The following is a 15,229-nucleotide window of genomic DNA, read 5'->3' as shown; positions in this document are numbered from 1 at the left end:
CCTTGCAGAAAAATCCTCCTTTGCAGGGGAAGGAGGAGAGGGACCAGAGAGGATTAAAAATTCTGCGTGTCGGGAGTTCTAACAACTTATTTCAGCATGAGGTGGTTTAGTTCAGCCCAAAGTGGAAGTCTGCTATGGTATGATTTTTGCCTCTTTTGATAAGGTGGCATCAATTTCCATAGCTGAGCACTGCAAAAGTTGGTCACACCTTGTAAAAACAGTACCGTATAATTAAGTCATGAGGCGTTCCCTCCTGGAATCATACATGACAAGGAACAATGATAACAATCTGGAAGGATTCTAGAGGTTTTTTTTATTCAGAGACAAAACATGGAAAGATAAATTCTTTCCAGGCTGAACTAGGTTTTACTTAATGGTATCTTATTTGGCTGCTGGATCAATGGACCATGAACAGCTCAATCAATAATCAGTCTAGCAAGAACTATCACATTTTTCTTCACTGTGGTACCCTCCAATGCAATTAAATAGCAAATGTGAAGATGGGCAAACAGCAGTGTAAATGGAGTACAATTGGTTGATGTTTTGCCTGTCAAAGGTTGAGATATTCCAATACAAACACTTGCAGGATTTTGTTGAGATTGTCAATAGTGGCTTTGTCAAGGTTTTCTTCTGTGTCCTTCATGGTATGCCATACTGCAGGAAAAGGGGATGGAATCAGATGCAGGACTGGAACCCCTATAAAAAGGAAAGTGAAATTTGGAGAAGAAATATTTTAGAAGTTCTGTTAAGCCAATGAATACTTCATCATTTAGCAACAGAGTCAGGAGGGTGTGTCCCTGCAGCTTCCTTTTACCTTCTCTTGTTTTGATGCTTGCTGTGACTGCATCCCATCATTAGAGAGCGTGTTGTGCAAAGCTGCCACCTTAATTTCATTTGAGAACTTTTTTTTTTTTTTTTTTTTTTTTTTTTTTTTTTTAATCTGTAGCTACTAGTTAATGGGGGTTTTGGGGTTTTTTTTGAGATTTTTTGCATTGTATGTTTAGGAGCTGCAGAAAGACAGAGAAAGCACTGCACCTCCTCAAAATGAAAAGTGATTACCATGTTTTTGTGAAAGTGTTAAGACTGAATATTTTTGAAGCATTTTTTTAGTTCTCTACATAAATGGTAAAATAGGGTGTCTTATTTTTACTCTGTAAAATACAGACAGTGTTGCCCTCAGATAAAGGAAGTGTATCACTGCATATATATGTGTGTGTATATATATACACACACATAAAGCCACCTATATGTACAGCAGCTTGTAGGTAAAAGAGGAATTAAATCAGTCTTCTGCTTCCCAATTGCTTTTGGGGAGAGCATTTTTTTTCTCACCCTCTTTCCTGTTTTACTTCATTTTCTCTCTGATTTTTCAGCTGCATACCACTAAGGAATCAAATTTTTTCATTAGGTGTTACATTAAAGCTCTAAAGTTGGATTCAGAAACCTCAAGTTGGGGCAAATCAGCTTGAAAAACAGGAGTAAATGCACTTGCTCATTTACTAAATGATGCATTTCTTACTGAACATGTAATTCAAAATATAAGAATTTCTGGCACCTCTTAACAAAAATGGAATGTGATCATCTTCAACCAAGCCTCGATGTAAAGTACTGTGGAAATACTGACTTTCAACAGGGTGATTCCTCAGCAGATTCATGTTGTGTAGCTTTCGCTCTGTAATGCACAATGAAAGTGATTATAATAATCTTTAGACAATGAGGCATGTTAGCACGCTTTAATTATTTTTCCTCTCACAAGGAAACTTTTTCCATCAGAGAAGAAGAAGGCAGTGGTGACTGTCTCTTGCATTTGTTTAATAATTGGAAGACCTCAGGATTGGTGCTATTACCATAATTCTACAGAAGTGAGAACAAAAACACAAAAGTGAACCAGTTGCCAAGTGTCACAGAGTGACAATCAGTAATTGAATCTGTTTTGTTGCTTCCAAATGTCTGATAGTCTTCCTCTGTTGTTTTATTAACTAAGTATCAAAATCTTCATATAGGTTTAAGATTTCACATTTACATTATCAAAGATTATTTCTGTAAACCAAAAAATCAATCTAAAAATCTTATTTACAGGGCTTAAAACATTCTAAACTACTCACTAGGGGTTTTGAAATTCATTCAAAATCCATATCCTTCTGCTTACCAATTGCTTGAAGCCTCTGAAACCATCGAAAAGTGTTTTGAAAGTAATTGGGAAAGACTGGGTTTGGTGCACCAATTAAATCCAGTAGTACAAACAGGTCCTAGACAAGAAAGAATCTTTAGTAAAAAACGTTTTCCTATAACATCAGCAGCAGCAATGGAGCTCTTGGTTTCCTGTATAGGTCATGAGCAGGTCTTTGCTATCCCTGGCCAAAGATCTGCCTTTAACCATGGTGCCTGAGAAGAATTCACTGGCAGAACCTGATTCCAATCTGATATATTTTGCTGTCTTCCCAGGGAGGGCAAAGCTAGGCTATTCCTCTGTTCCTCGAGTTGAAGCAGTCTGCATAGCTTAGCCTGGAGTTTGTGTGTTATATCTCTTTAAAAGAAAAACGACAGTAGGTGGGGAGAGAGAAGAGGAAATTGGTTTTTCCCCTGAAAACAACAAAGGCTGTCAAGGGAAAGACATTTTATGAGTCACAAGAAGCAGTGACAGAAGAGAAGTGCCTCAGCAGTAAACAAGGAAAGTAGAAGGGAACAGACAAACAGAATGTTAGTAGGAATCAAAGGAAAACAGAGCTGTAGCTTAGTACTGAGATAGGGGAGATTTGTTCATAAGGCAATGCTCTTTGTGCTCTTTCCTTATCACTTTGAATTTTCTTTTCCTGAAGAAGGTGGGTATCCTAGTTTATATTCTAATAAATTGTGTATTTTGATACTTCTGTGACTCTTCCTTATACTTGCATTCAGCAGGTCTAATCACCTGAAAAGCTCTTGCCAATTCTCTGTCATATTCATCATGTTTCCAGAAGCCTGCTTCTTCCTTGGGTCGTGGTTTCTTGGGAATTTGGCCAGTTACCTACTAATTAAATATTTTTTAAAATGCCATTTGCTATTGTTCATTAAGGAGAAAAGTCCTTAAAAAGTAGAAAGACACTTACTATGCCCTGCAGCTGGTTTGTGGTTGTTGAACCAGGTGGGTGTGGAGTCGATACCATTTTTTGAGCTAAGTGTTGGGATCCATAGAGGGAGTCAGAAGGGGACCACCGAACAAAGGCTTCTTCACCATCAAAAAAAATGAGCTGAAGCGAAAGGTCTGGTCTTGATGTTGAGCTGGCCTGTTGGAGGAAGTTAAAAGTAAAACTAACTGATTCTGGCCAGAACATTAAATAAAGGGCAAATACTGTTGGCATGTTAAGTAACACAAACAAGGGTGTATTTTCAAGGTTGCCTACGCAAACCTTCCTTTGTCTGTTATTATGGTATAACAGTGGTAGTGATCTGTCAACGTAATTGTTATTTATCTAACACAGTGACACATTCTCCAGTCTGACATAATTTTGGTTCTGGATAAAATTTCTGACTTTGGAGGACGTGACCTGAGCGTTGAGACCTGCAAAACCAGGTAGCAGCAACATTATCTCAAATAATGAGGAGATGTGTCAGTAAAAACACGTGATGGGAGTGCTAATATTATTATTTAATTGCATCACAAGGATTAATGTAATTACTACAGCTGTGCATCAGTGGAGGTGAATTATGTATTTGACAAGTTGATGGTTCTTTTCATTCAGGGGAATTTGCAATCACTGAGGCAATTTTGTGCTAAACCAAAGCAAAGAGAATGGGGTACGTCAGATATGTCTTTCCCTTTCATCAACCAAAATATATCAGCACTAACAACTTAACATATATGATAAATGTATTTAATGTCACAAAAAAGATATTTGTATGAAATTTCTTCCTAATGTAGAGGGAGTCTGCTATCTGAAGCCTTATTTGAACTGTCAGAATTTCCTAATAATCCACAGCACAGCGAATCCCAGTTTGGTTCCACTAAATGAATAGTTTTGGGAACTGTAGTCTTGACAGTTGCTATAAATATTTTAAGCCCTCTGTGAATTAACACTACTTCAACTAAAATTGCATGATGTGGTTAAAAAGGTGGGGTCACTGGCAGCAGCCATGTCCTGCATGGGCTACAACTCCCAAATAGCTGGAGCTGATGCAATATAAACAGAAGCTTCTATAAAATGTTGGTAATGCAGGCAAAATGGTATTGATTGTGCTCACAGTGGTACATTGATTTCTGTAATGGCAATGGTTTGCTGCTCTTTGTCCTTTGTACATGACAGAGCTCTGTGGGCAGCACTGATTTTGCATTACATTCTGGAGGAATATCAGTGCTATTTGAGTTTTAGAAAGTAGTACTTGTGTCATTATTACTATTAGTGCTTAACACATTTTAATAATATAGTGAGATGTCTGCCCATTAATTTTAAACTTACTCTGGAGAAGTAAGTTATAACTGGAGAAGCATCAAGATAAAAATTACAGCTTCAAGTCAAAGTATAAATAGATTTGGCTGACAACAGAGCAAAGTCTGTTGTGCTACCATAATCAGAGCAAAAATGTCATAACTAACATATTAAGCAGATGGATCCCAAAGTATATTTTAACAGACTGTAAAAGTGGTGGCCTGTGTGAAGTAATTAGTTGTCTTTTTGTCAAATCTTGTCATCTTAGATAATAAAAAACAATTTTCATTAAAAAATAGTGTATTCATAGTGAAAAATGCCAGACTTTAAAGTCAGTGCAGGTTGTTTCATAAATAATCACCAGGCAAATTTATTATAAATGAATCTTTTGAATGAAAGCCTATGTATTACAGGAGTGTTTTGTTTTGTGATTAAAAATATTGGCATATTCTTAATCTTCTCATTCTTAAATATTCACAAATCAGAAGGCACCAAATCAGTTTCTGGTACTGTCTACAAGTAATCCTAATACCTGAGCTGAGTGTACTCCTGACACTTTGTAGATTGTCTCTCACATTTGAGAGACCTTTTTCTGTAACAGCTCTGTAAACGTACCAGAATTATTTTTCTGTAAATAGTGAATATTGAACCACTAGATGGCACTCATGAATCCGAAATCCTACAAATTTGTAATCCTACAAGTTTTAAGAGTTGGTAGGCTCAACTGATTTTTGTGCCTAGCAATTGCAGGCCCCTTTGAAGCAGATTTTCATAGCATAGGTAACACAGACTGATGACATTATACTTCTTTCATAAATAAACTATTTAAATTTGTAAAAAAAAGAAGAAGTCCTTGTGGGATGGGGACACCTGAGCGTGACTCTGCTGCACAACAATTAGTTCATCTGTGTCTCAAAGCAGAATATTACTGAGAGATTTCTGCAGGATTCAGAATGCAACAAAACTTTTAAATGACCGTAGATGTTACTGGATATGATAGGAACTTCTGAATCAGACTCTGTGCCTTTTATACTGAAAGTAGCATTATATCTTTCCAAGTCTATCAGAAACATCTGTTATTCATATATAATTTGTTATTTTTTGTATGGTATATGTTTATATAGATAACTTTATATATACACCCTTTTTATAAGACATTTTAATGTGATAAATGATACTGATCTCTGTTTGTTCTTGGAGTCAATGGGAGATTTATTACACAGCAATCAGAGAACCCAGCATGCAGGCTATGGAAAAGAATGTGGAAATGCCCTGAGGCCTGTTGCTGTTGGAAAGGCAAATGAAGATGAAACAAAAAAACTACCTTGATTAACTGAAGCTCGTTATCCAGGGCCCGTGCCAGCTCCAACATCATAGCACAAGGCACAGCTGAATCAGTTGCTCCCACAAACACTCTGCCCTGCCATTGTTGTCCAAAGAATTTTGAGTCATAGTGGCAAGCAAGTACGAGATGGCGTTTTGCAGAGGGCTCAAGAGTGCCTATAATATTAGAAAATGTTTTATAGCCATATGGTGTGTATCTCTGAAATGTATCTTCTTCAATTTCCCAACCTGCCTTTAATGTTTGAAGACGGTGCTTGATATGCTGCAATTATAAAAAACAATCAGATTAATATTTTTTACTTCAGAAAGGTGTTGCAGGCAAATTGTTACTAGTTAATTAATAGTGGTTCCTAAGCTTATTTCAGTAAGTTCATGGTGTTTTAAATGATAAACGTTATAGCAAAAAAATGTAATATCACTGTATAACTTTGCTACCTGAGCCTTTATCTCATTTGCTTTTTATTTCTTCCTTCTGACCTTTCTCTTTGAAGTGTGAGGGTGTTTTTAATTATTGCCAATTATTATGACACATGAAGACCTTGATCTCAGGCCAGTGTCTTTTTCAGGTGTAACTAGAGCAGATTTAATGTTAATATATTCAAAGATTAACTCAGGTGTGTCCTTAAATTGGACTTCAGAATTGGCTGCACGGACCTTGTTGTGGCTCTTTAGACAATTAGATGCTACAGAAGTATAAAGGAGAGGAAAAAAAAAAAAAAAAGTTGTTTGGGTTGCTTCGTTGGTGTGAGGTGGTTGGGCTTTTAAGCTTCTCTGAGAAATCTGCCTTTCAAGTGACATAAATTGTTTACAAGGCCATAACAGATAGGTAGATTCCTTTAATTAAAAAATTAAACTTTTCATAACAGCATTTTAAAAGATAAATTCTGTAAGTGTAGCTCATGTAAAGATAAGAAGTGAGACATTCTATAACGCTAATCATTAATTTTAGCTATCTTTCTGCCTGAAGATAATACCTCTAACAACCCCAGCTATACTTCAACCAGAGTTCTGGCTAACTCATATTAGAGGGACATCTCTGTTTCTTTGTTGAGCAACTTATTTTTATGGGTCCCTAGAGAGCTTCTTCAAGGCAGATTCCTCTCTCTTTAAGTAAACATTAGGAAAAGCCTCTCAGGGGAAAATAGACTTTGAAGACTTGTCCTGCTCTTAGGGAAGTCAGTAGGAATGATAAAAAACAACAATATTGCCATAGATTTTAGTGCTAGAACAAATATGTATTTTGTTCATTGTCACCCTCTGAAAGCTTTTACATTATGGTATGGTCTATCAGGTATCAGTAGGCAGAATGAAGAATGTCTGTTAAGGATTGAGGAGATTGTATAAGCCTGGATGGATTTCCCAGTAGCCTTTTTCCCTTAAAAGAGTCTGATGATTTTGTGTTTCAAGAAGTATAATCCATTTCAAACTCCATTATTGTGTTTTGACAATAGAGGATTCTTATTTTTTTCCTTTGGTGCAGGGTCTAATTTAATATATGCTGCTACCTTGTAACAGGATGATCCTATTTTGTACATCATCTGTGGTTTTCTAGCCTAGGTTCAGCTGTTTTTTTGTTTTTCTTCCTTTTCCCTCTTTGACTTGGCTGCCTTCCAGAGTACTGCTAAAGAAACCACAAGACTAAATCTACAGACATATGCACACACATTCATGCACACAATGCATAAAAAGGCTTCATTTTTCCAATCTACCAATTGCAGAGTAGCAAATAAATTTCTTGTAGTTGGGGCTGTCTTAGAGCTGTGAGTCAGTGCCTGAAGGGTAGATGAAGGCTAGTGAGATTATGTGAATGGTTTTTAATAAACTCAGCTGTACCATTGTCTATCTCCTGCTTGGCTAATGGGATCCAGAGCCAGCATGGACACTGTCCTGAAGAATCCCACTCTGTGAGTGCAGAGCAGAGGTGCTGACAGAGCAGCAACCCAGTTGTGTGGTAACTCCTTGTGGCTCAAAGACAACGTGCTGAAGTATTTCCTGCCTTCGGGCCAGCTGCAGCCTGGCTTTGTTAGTCCAGCAGCAGGACACTGCTCTGCTTGGGCCAGTGGATCTGGTGTGATTTGTGGACCAGGGCTGCACTTTGTTGTGATGACCTGTGGCAAGCACATTTCTCTCCCTCTCAGGATTTTTTATAGAGGTGCACAGAGAGAAATGAAAGAGAAAACAATTTCTATTTCTGCTCCTTGCTTTTCCTATGTGGAATGTGTTTGGAGAATTGTTTACCTGGAGTGAGTGCTTGATTGGATTCTGGTGAGGATTGTTTGAGCCTGATGGCCAATCCAACCCACCTGTGTCTGGACTCTTGCGAGAGGGTCATGAGTTGTGTTAGAGTCAGAGAAAGTAGTATGTAGTTTTAGTATCCTCCTTTTATATAGTATATGAATGTATTTTAGCATAGTTATTATAAAGAAATAATTCAGCCTTCTGAATTGAGTCAAAGATTGTAATTTCTTCCCATTAGGTTTGCCTGCATTTACAATGCTGACCATTTCATCTGCCTGCCCCTTTTGGCACCTCTGATCCCTTTTTGTGTTGATACACCCATCTGAAGCAACACTCCAGGGCACTCTAACAGCACAGGACAGGGCCTCTCCAGAAGAAGTGGTGGGGGTGTAATTTATTTCATTCCATGCATGGTCTTGGATTTGAACTAGTTACCAAAAACCTGCTCATGTGAGGGAAAGGACAACCATTGTGTGGTACTTTGGGTACCAAACTTTTTAATTGAAAACACAATTTAAGAAAAAAACTACACTTCTTTATTATGCTATGCAGCCCTGGGAAATAATGTCAGCTTATATAAGCACTATGCGGTCTAGACTTGAACAATGATAGAGTTCATCCTGCTAAATGAAAGGAATGTGACTGTCACTTCATTGGGACTGTCTCTTTGGTGAGGGTCACCAAAGGTGTTACCAGAATAGAAGTAGTAATAATAATAATAATATTAACATTATTATTAACATTATTATTGACATTATTTTGAACATTATTATTAATATAGTAAAGATGTTCTTAGAGGTTGTCAGGAAGTGTTGTCTTACCTGTTGCACAATGTAACTTCCTTGTGATCCTGGGTATCTTTCTATCAGGATAGGGCGCAAATCATTCTCCCACATTTCAGAAACATCTGTGTTAGCCACAACTTTTTGAATAGCATCATAACCTAAATTTCTTGGTTGGTGAGAATACTGTAGAAGGTAGGGAGAAGAAAGAGCGCTATAACTATTACCAGACCTTTTTAACCATAGTTTTCTTCAGAATTACAAGAAAAATGCATATTGTGCTACTTTGATTTATTCCCAACAAAAAGTAATTTAAAAACCCTTTTCACTCAGAAATTATTGGCTTCTCTATCTTTCATTTCCATGCAAAATATGATAGTATTAAAAGTGTGGGAGAAAGTTTTACCTACCAGCTAGCTGTAAAACCTGAACCTATGAATGGGTTCTCTGTTTCCTAATATCTTAATTATACATGTCACATCTGCAACCACGCCACCTTCAGCTGAGGTTTCTGTTGAGACAAACACCAGAAGCTTTGTTTCCAGTAGTAATAATATTTAGCTTTATGCTGTGTACTGCAAAGAAATGCCTAAGGTAACTCACTCCCAGAGGGAGCAAGCTGTGTCATTGTGGTCTCTACCCACAGTGGCAGAATGAGTGTGACTGCATGGAATGTGCAGAATGTGGGGCTAGCTGGGGCATTCCTCAGCTTGGTGACACATGGGTTAACCTCAGACCCGACAGCTGGTCTCCTGTGACAGCCACTAGTATGTGACCTCCCTCCCTACCTCCCAAGTGACTTCCTTTCTGTTGCCCAGGCACAGGCCTTTGGGTCTGTATCAGGTGACCCAGAATGCTTGAGACATCCTTATGTAGGTGGCAAATGCACATTTAGGTGCACAAGAACTCCATAGTGCTCTGAAATGGGAGCTGAATGCCAGGTGGGATTCCCAAGGACATTGCAAATGCCCATTTATACACCAGGTTTGAACCTTTCCAATCTCTAGCAATTGTCTCCTCAGAAACTTCCTGTCCCACTACTGTTCTTATAGATTCCTATTTCAGACACTATCATATCCATTCCTTATTTATATCGCAGGGTCTTCCCTCTCTCCTGTTGTTCTCCTGATGAAAAATACAGCTTTGTTTATTTCTTCTTTGATCAGAACTGCCTTACATGACTGATCAGACTTGCTGTCCTTCATTGTACCTTGTCTATGTCATCCTTTCTAAGATGAGCAAAAGAAGAGAAACTGGAACACGAGTGCATCATAGTTTATACTGTAGGACAATGGTATTTTTATTTTATTATTTTTCTTTCTTCAAACTTTTTAATAGCTGACTTGCTTTTGGGCTACTCCTGCATCAAATGGACATTTTCTTAAATATCTGTAGTCTAACCCCATCACTGTATGTGTTAACAAAAAATAATCTCCTCTCCTTTTCTACTCGTGTGTGTCATTTCACATGTGTCTGAAATAACACCTAAACTCATTACCTGGCCAGGATGTGAACTGACCTCAAAAGTCAGGTATCTTATTATCAGTTATCTTATTACCCTAGGTGATAAATATTGTTTAAAAATGTGGGTTGCTTCACTATTTGACTCTTTCCTACTTTGTTTGTGTTTGTACAAGCAAGTATGAGCACAAGTATTTTCTAGACTTCACTGCAAACATTTAATTCTACCCTTCTCTTGTTTCATAGCTGTTTATCTCTGTGTGAACCTTTCCTCTAGTTCTACTTAGGTTTACCAGTGAAATTTAGCAGAGGGGTGACACAAAGACACTAAATCTCATTGTGCCAATTTCAATACAGTGTTTAAAGCTTAATTTTAAGACTGTAAGAACACCAACATTTAGGAAGGGCAGTTAACATTTCTAATGCTAGAAAATTTATACATAGATTAAAGAAAAAAGAAAAACTATATTATTTTATCTTATAGAAACTTTTGAAAGTTTGGAAATTATACTATGGAAGTTGTAAAACAGTTTTTTGAAATACTAGAAGTTTAATAAGGTGGAACTTAGACCAGTGTAGAAGAGGCACAGAGAAGAGAAAATGTCAGGGAGCTGTTCGGTTTAGGAGGAGCAGGCTGTAAGGGGAGAGTGAAAAGCTAAAGCTATGTACTTCAGAAGAGTGTAAGAGGACAGTTTAATTAAGGAAGTTCAGAAAATCTGTCTGCAGTTAAACAAGTGAAGAGCATGCCTAGTAATTGGGGTCATCTAATCACTTTGCAAAGAAACATTATTAAAGTACAAATGCATGAAAATACTTCAGAAGAGAGGAATCAATTTCCACTTCTAATAATGGAGATATCTTCAAATTTGGGAAGTGAGAGGAGTTACAAAAGTGGTTATGAAATAAAAGAGAAGCAAAATAAGATTTGTAAGTGACTTATTCTTTACAGCATTGGTCAATCCCTATTTTGCCACAACAGGGAGGCAGAACAGTATGTTCACGACAGGGCTGTCACTAAGGCTGCTGTACTAAGCTGTATAAAACTGCAAAACTTCAAGTTCTACAAGTAGCCCAGGCTTACCTGTAGGACTTTGAATTTCTGGCTTACATGTCCCACCAGGGAGAAAGAATGAAAGTTGTTGAAGGACAAGAATTTGATGAGAAAGAGGAAGTTGTTCTTGCTTAGTGTGTGCACAGGCAGAGGAGCTAAGGTGCCATGCTTCTGTGGCTGGCTGGCACTACTGACAGCACTGGTGAGGAGATTGACTGGTCAGAATGGAACCAACTAAAGAGTGGGAAAAGTGCTGGGGCTCAAGGGGGCTGAAAAAAGGAGCACTGGGGATATGTGCTTGTTCATTGACCAGTGTGACTAAAGATTTAGCCCCGCATGTATATACTACACATGTACATATATTTGTATTGTGCATAATTACAGATACATATTATGTTACAGATATAGTCTATACATGAGCTATATATATTATATAGTGACCTATACACCTATATATATGTATGTAGTGTAAGATACAATTAATAGAACAGAATGAAACAGTATCTCATTAAGAAACAAAGAAACAAGCCAACGTTTCATTGAATGGGGGGGTGGGGGGGGGAGCATGAATAAAAGCAAAGAGAAAGGGAATTACTAAGGGGAAGCATGGAAAGGTGTGAGGGAAGCTTACTTTTACCAGCTTGTCCTGGACTCTGATCCATTGGTGATGAGAATGGTGCACTGGATTTGTGGAATTCAGTTGTTTCTTGCTGAACTTTGACTTCAGCTCTTCTACAAACATTTGGGGAAGGGCCCTAGAACTATAGTTTCTGCTTGGAAATTCCTCAAGTGTTTAGTTGAATGTGGTTTGCAGTTTTATGCTCTCCTACATTTCACATGATTTCACGTGGTTTAATTCTTTATGAAGAAAACTATGTTAATGTTTCATAATGAAACACTAAGAGCTGCTACATTGAGAAATCTGTGGTTTAAAGCTTACCACTGTTTAATTAAATCTTATCTCAAGATTCCTTTTTTCACTAGTACACACACCACTGTAAATTAGACACAATATGAGCCCACAATATATTAGAGCATTATACCTTTTCAAAATAATTTTGTACCGGCTATTAGCACCATGTCTACTTGTTTTTCCTAAATACATCTCTTCTGAAAGAGCTATTTGTCTTCTCAAACTAAGTCACTGTCCTCTGACTCACCATAATCACAATGAAAGTTGGAGCATAGTAGAATGTTATAAGGAATACAATTTCAGATTTTGATCTGTCTTGCCCTGTTTGGGCTTCCCCTTAAATTCAGTAACTGCCCCTGACAAAGCTTATGGCTCTTGCTGCCCAGTCCCAGGTGGTGCGAGATGACAAAGCCAAATGTGTGAATAAGATCTGCTCTCTGCAGCCACCATGCTCGGGCTTAAGAGGGAAGCCACGCCACCTACCCTCACCTGCGGGACCGCGCAAGGGTGACCCCAGCCCGAATTCACGTTGCAGGCTAGGGCAGGATGGATGGGGCCGTCCCGGCGCCCAGCCGCTGATCCTTGCCCGCCGGGAACGCGCTGCCTCACGTACCAAGAGAGAGGCAAGAGGCACCTAGGAAAGGCAAACGCGACCCACCTTCTCCAGAGTCCACTGCGCTCCGGCGTCCCTCCCGAGCGCCGGCGGCAGGCAGGCGGCGAGGCACAGTGCCCCGAGCAGCCGGGCAGCGACCCCCGCCATCCCCTCCCAGCGCCTCGCCGAGTGCCGCGGGAGCGAAGGAGAGACCGCGGCTGCGCCGGCGGCGGCGGAGGCGGCACGGAGGAGGCAGGGAGAAGGCACGGAGGCGGCAGGGAGAAGGCACGGAGGAGGCAGGGAGAAGGCACGGAGGAGGCAGGGAGAAGGCACGGAGGAGGCAGGGAGAAGGCACGGAGGCGGCAGGGAGGCGGCACGGAGGAGGCAGGGAGAAGGCACGGAGGCGGCAGGGAGGCGGCACGGAGGAGGCAGGGGGAAGGCACGGAGGGAGGCGGCACGGAGGGAGGAGGCTGCGGCAGGAGCGGCGCTGGCTGCCGAAGCCGCAGCCCTGCCGGTCTCGGCGGCAGCCCGCGCTCCCTCGAGTCCAGCCCGGCCCCGGCAGCACGTCAGCAGCGCCAGGGGCTGCCTGCGCCTCCCGCTCCCTCCTCCCCCGGCCGCCGGGCAGCGAGGGCGGGCAGGCGCTCGTGATTGCCACCGTGGGAAAAGCCGTAGCCTGCGGCTTTCCCCTGAAAGCTGGTTTTGTGTTCCGAGGGGCAGCTCGTGATCTCTCGGCCCCGGAGCACCGGTGGGAGCTGCGAGCGCGGGGATGAGGGAGCGCTCTGCGGCGCTCTCCCGCTGGAAGTCGGCCCGGAGCAGCGCTCGTGGTTGATGGAAGTTCGGAGCGGGTATTCCTGAAGGGTGCGACAGCAAAGACCTACGGAATTGAGAAGGGGTTTCATTTATTAGTTTATAAGTTCTTCTTTTGACCTTTTTTAGGCCTAAAGCAATAACAATACTTGCTAAAATGAAAACCCAATCTTCAGGCGTTTTAATTTCTGTACTTATGTTATCAACTAAGAATGAAGCAAAATCTGTGGTGAGACAAAGACACAAGTTTATGAGCTCTTGTTCTCTTCTTTACTTGATTTGACATCACCGTTCTTGCTCTATGATGTAGAAAACATCTGACTATTCTGCATCACAGATACCATATTTAAAGTCTCCGACTTGCATATTTCTTAAAGTTTAGGCTTAATCTCAAAACAAAATAAGAGAAAAAAAAAAAAAAGATGTGAAGGAGGAAAGCATCAGGAATAATAATTTTGCTGCTTGCCAGCCTTGTACTGGAAAGCCTTATCCTAGTAACTATAGCTTTGCAAGTAAAGATAATGTTGGAGAAATGGAATGATTTGTGATTTGCAGATTGTTGACCCAGATTTCAGAGGTTTCCTAGAAAAGCTGGTGGATCTGCCACCCAGCATATGGGTGACAATTTTAGATGCACATCCTTCTAGCTGATACTCAGAATGTGGCTGTGTCCATTTTTTTTCATATATGGGAAAACAAAGAGTTAATTTAAATTGGTGCCTTTTTTTTTTTCTTTTTTTTTTTCAGTCATGAAAGTCCACACAGTTCTCTGTTAGGAAATTGTTCCAAATTCACAGCCAAATCACTGGTTAACAGAAAGAAATGAGCAATCTTTTGATTCCCAAGATGAATCAGCATGGTTGACAGATTTTTAGACAAAATGCCCCGCATGTCAGAGATCTAGTCATGGGCAATTAGTCTAAATCCCACTACCAAGATGATGGTGATCCCAGCAGAACTACATGACAGAACAAAAATCTGTTGCCCCTCCATGAGATTTCCTGTGGTTGACTATACAATCCAGATGCTGGACAGAATTTCTGGGTGATGTGCCAGGATTCTCATACAATTTAGCAGAAAAGAAAATAAATACTATAGCTACAGGAGAAATCTGACAAGAATATGACTCAGGACTAGCTAACACTGCTTTTTCCTAAGGGATTGTGGTTGCTTTGAGGGTTACAATTATTTGATAGATTACAAATTTGGCAAGTGTAAAGTCAGATTAAGGCAGTGTTAATATCACCTACATGGGAAACACACATAAAAATGTAAGTGCTGGACCAGATGTATAGAGAGATCAAACAGGATTTTTTAAGGCCATTACTTTCAAAATTTGGAGTGGAGATGTCCCCTCTCATAACCACCCCATAAAGTTCTGTGTCTACAGAACAACAAAACAACAACAAAAACACAAAAGAATCAATGTAACAGAAATCAGAACGTTTCACAGCTGAAAACAGAACTACATAACTATTTTAAATATGCAAATATGTTTTAAAAAAATAATCAGAAGTGATGGACATTTTGCTTTTCCAGGGATTTATAAAGGAAAAATGTGTTGTTTAGTCCTGTGCCATAGCACCTAATAGAAAATGTGTCAACAAATTTCTGTGGTCAGCTGTTCTATTACAT

General features: G+C 39.7%; 1 protein-coding gene across 2 annotated transcripts; it reads right to left on the bottom strand.

Annotated features, from left to right (window-relative positions):
• Positions 1–290: 290 nt before the first annotated feature.
• Positions 291–13,327, bottom strand: QPCT (glutaminyl-peptide cyclotransferase). Of its 2 annotated transcripts, XM_085576949.1 has the most exons (8): positions 13,239–13,327; positions 12,854–13,146; positions 8,810–8,956; positions 5,731–6,012; positions 3,090–3,266; positions 2,150–2,249; positions 1,556–1,672; positions 291–696 (listed from the first exon to the last, which is right to left on the bottom strand). In XM_085576949.1, the coding sequence occupies exons 2-8, from the start codon at positions 12,953–12,955 to the stop codon at positions 551–553; spliced, it is 1,071 nt and encodes a 356-aa protein (XP_085433075.1). In that variant the 5' UTR covers positions 12,956–13,146; positions 13,239–13,327; the 3' UTR covers positions 291–550. The 2 variants fall into 2 exon arrangements, with proteins under 2 accessions (XP_085433075.1, XP_021401142.1); XM_021545467.3 differs by having other exon boundaries at positions 12,854–13,327.
• Between the last annotated feature and the right edge of the window lie 1,902 nt (positions 13,328–15,229).

The sequence above is a fragment of the Lonchura striata genome, chromosome 3, assembly GCF_050655825.1.
Source record: "Lonchura striata isolate lonStrDom1 chromosome 3, ASM5065582v1, whole genome shotgun sequence".
Lineage (NCBI taxonomy): Eukaryota > Metazoa > Chordata > Aves > Passeriformes > Estrildidae > Lonchura > Lonchura striata.
This window is presented reverse-complemented; position numbering and strand designations above follow the sequence as displayed.

What these genes read in the sequence shown, in the direction of transcription:
- QPCT (XM_021545467.3), bottom strand. Translation starts at nt 12,955, where the DNA reads ATGGCGGGGGTCGCTGCCCGGCTGCTCGGGGCACTGTGCCTCGCCGCC. An exon ending in CGCAGTGGACTCTGGAGAAG is followed by an intron (nt 8,957 to 12,853) that starts GTGGGTCGCGTT and finishes TACCTTCTACAG; the next exon opens with TATTCTCACCAACCAAGAAA. An exon ending in GAAGTTACATTGTGCAACAG is followed by an intron (nt 6,013 to 8,809) that starts GTAAGACAACAC and finishes TTATAATTGCAG; the next exon opens with CATATCAAGCACCGTCTTCA.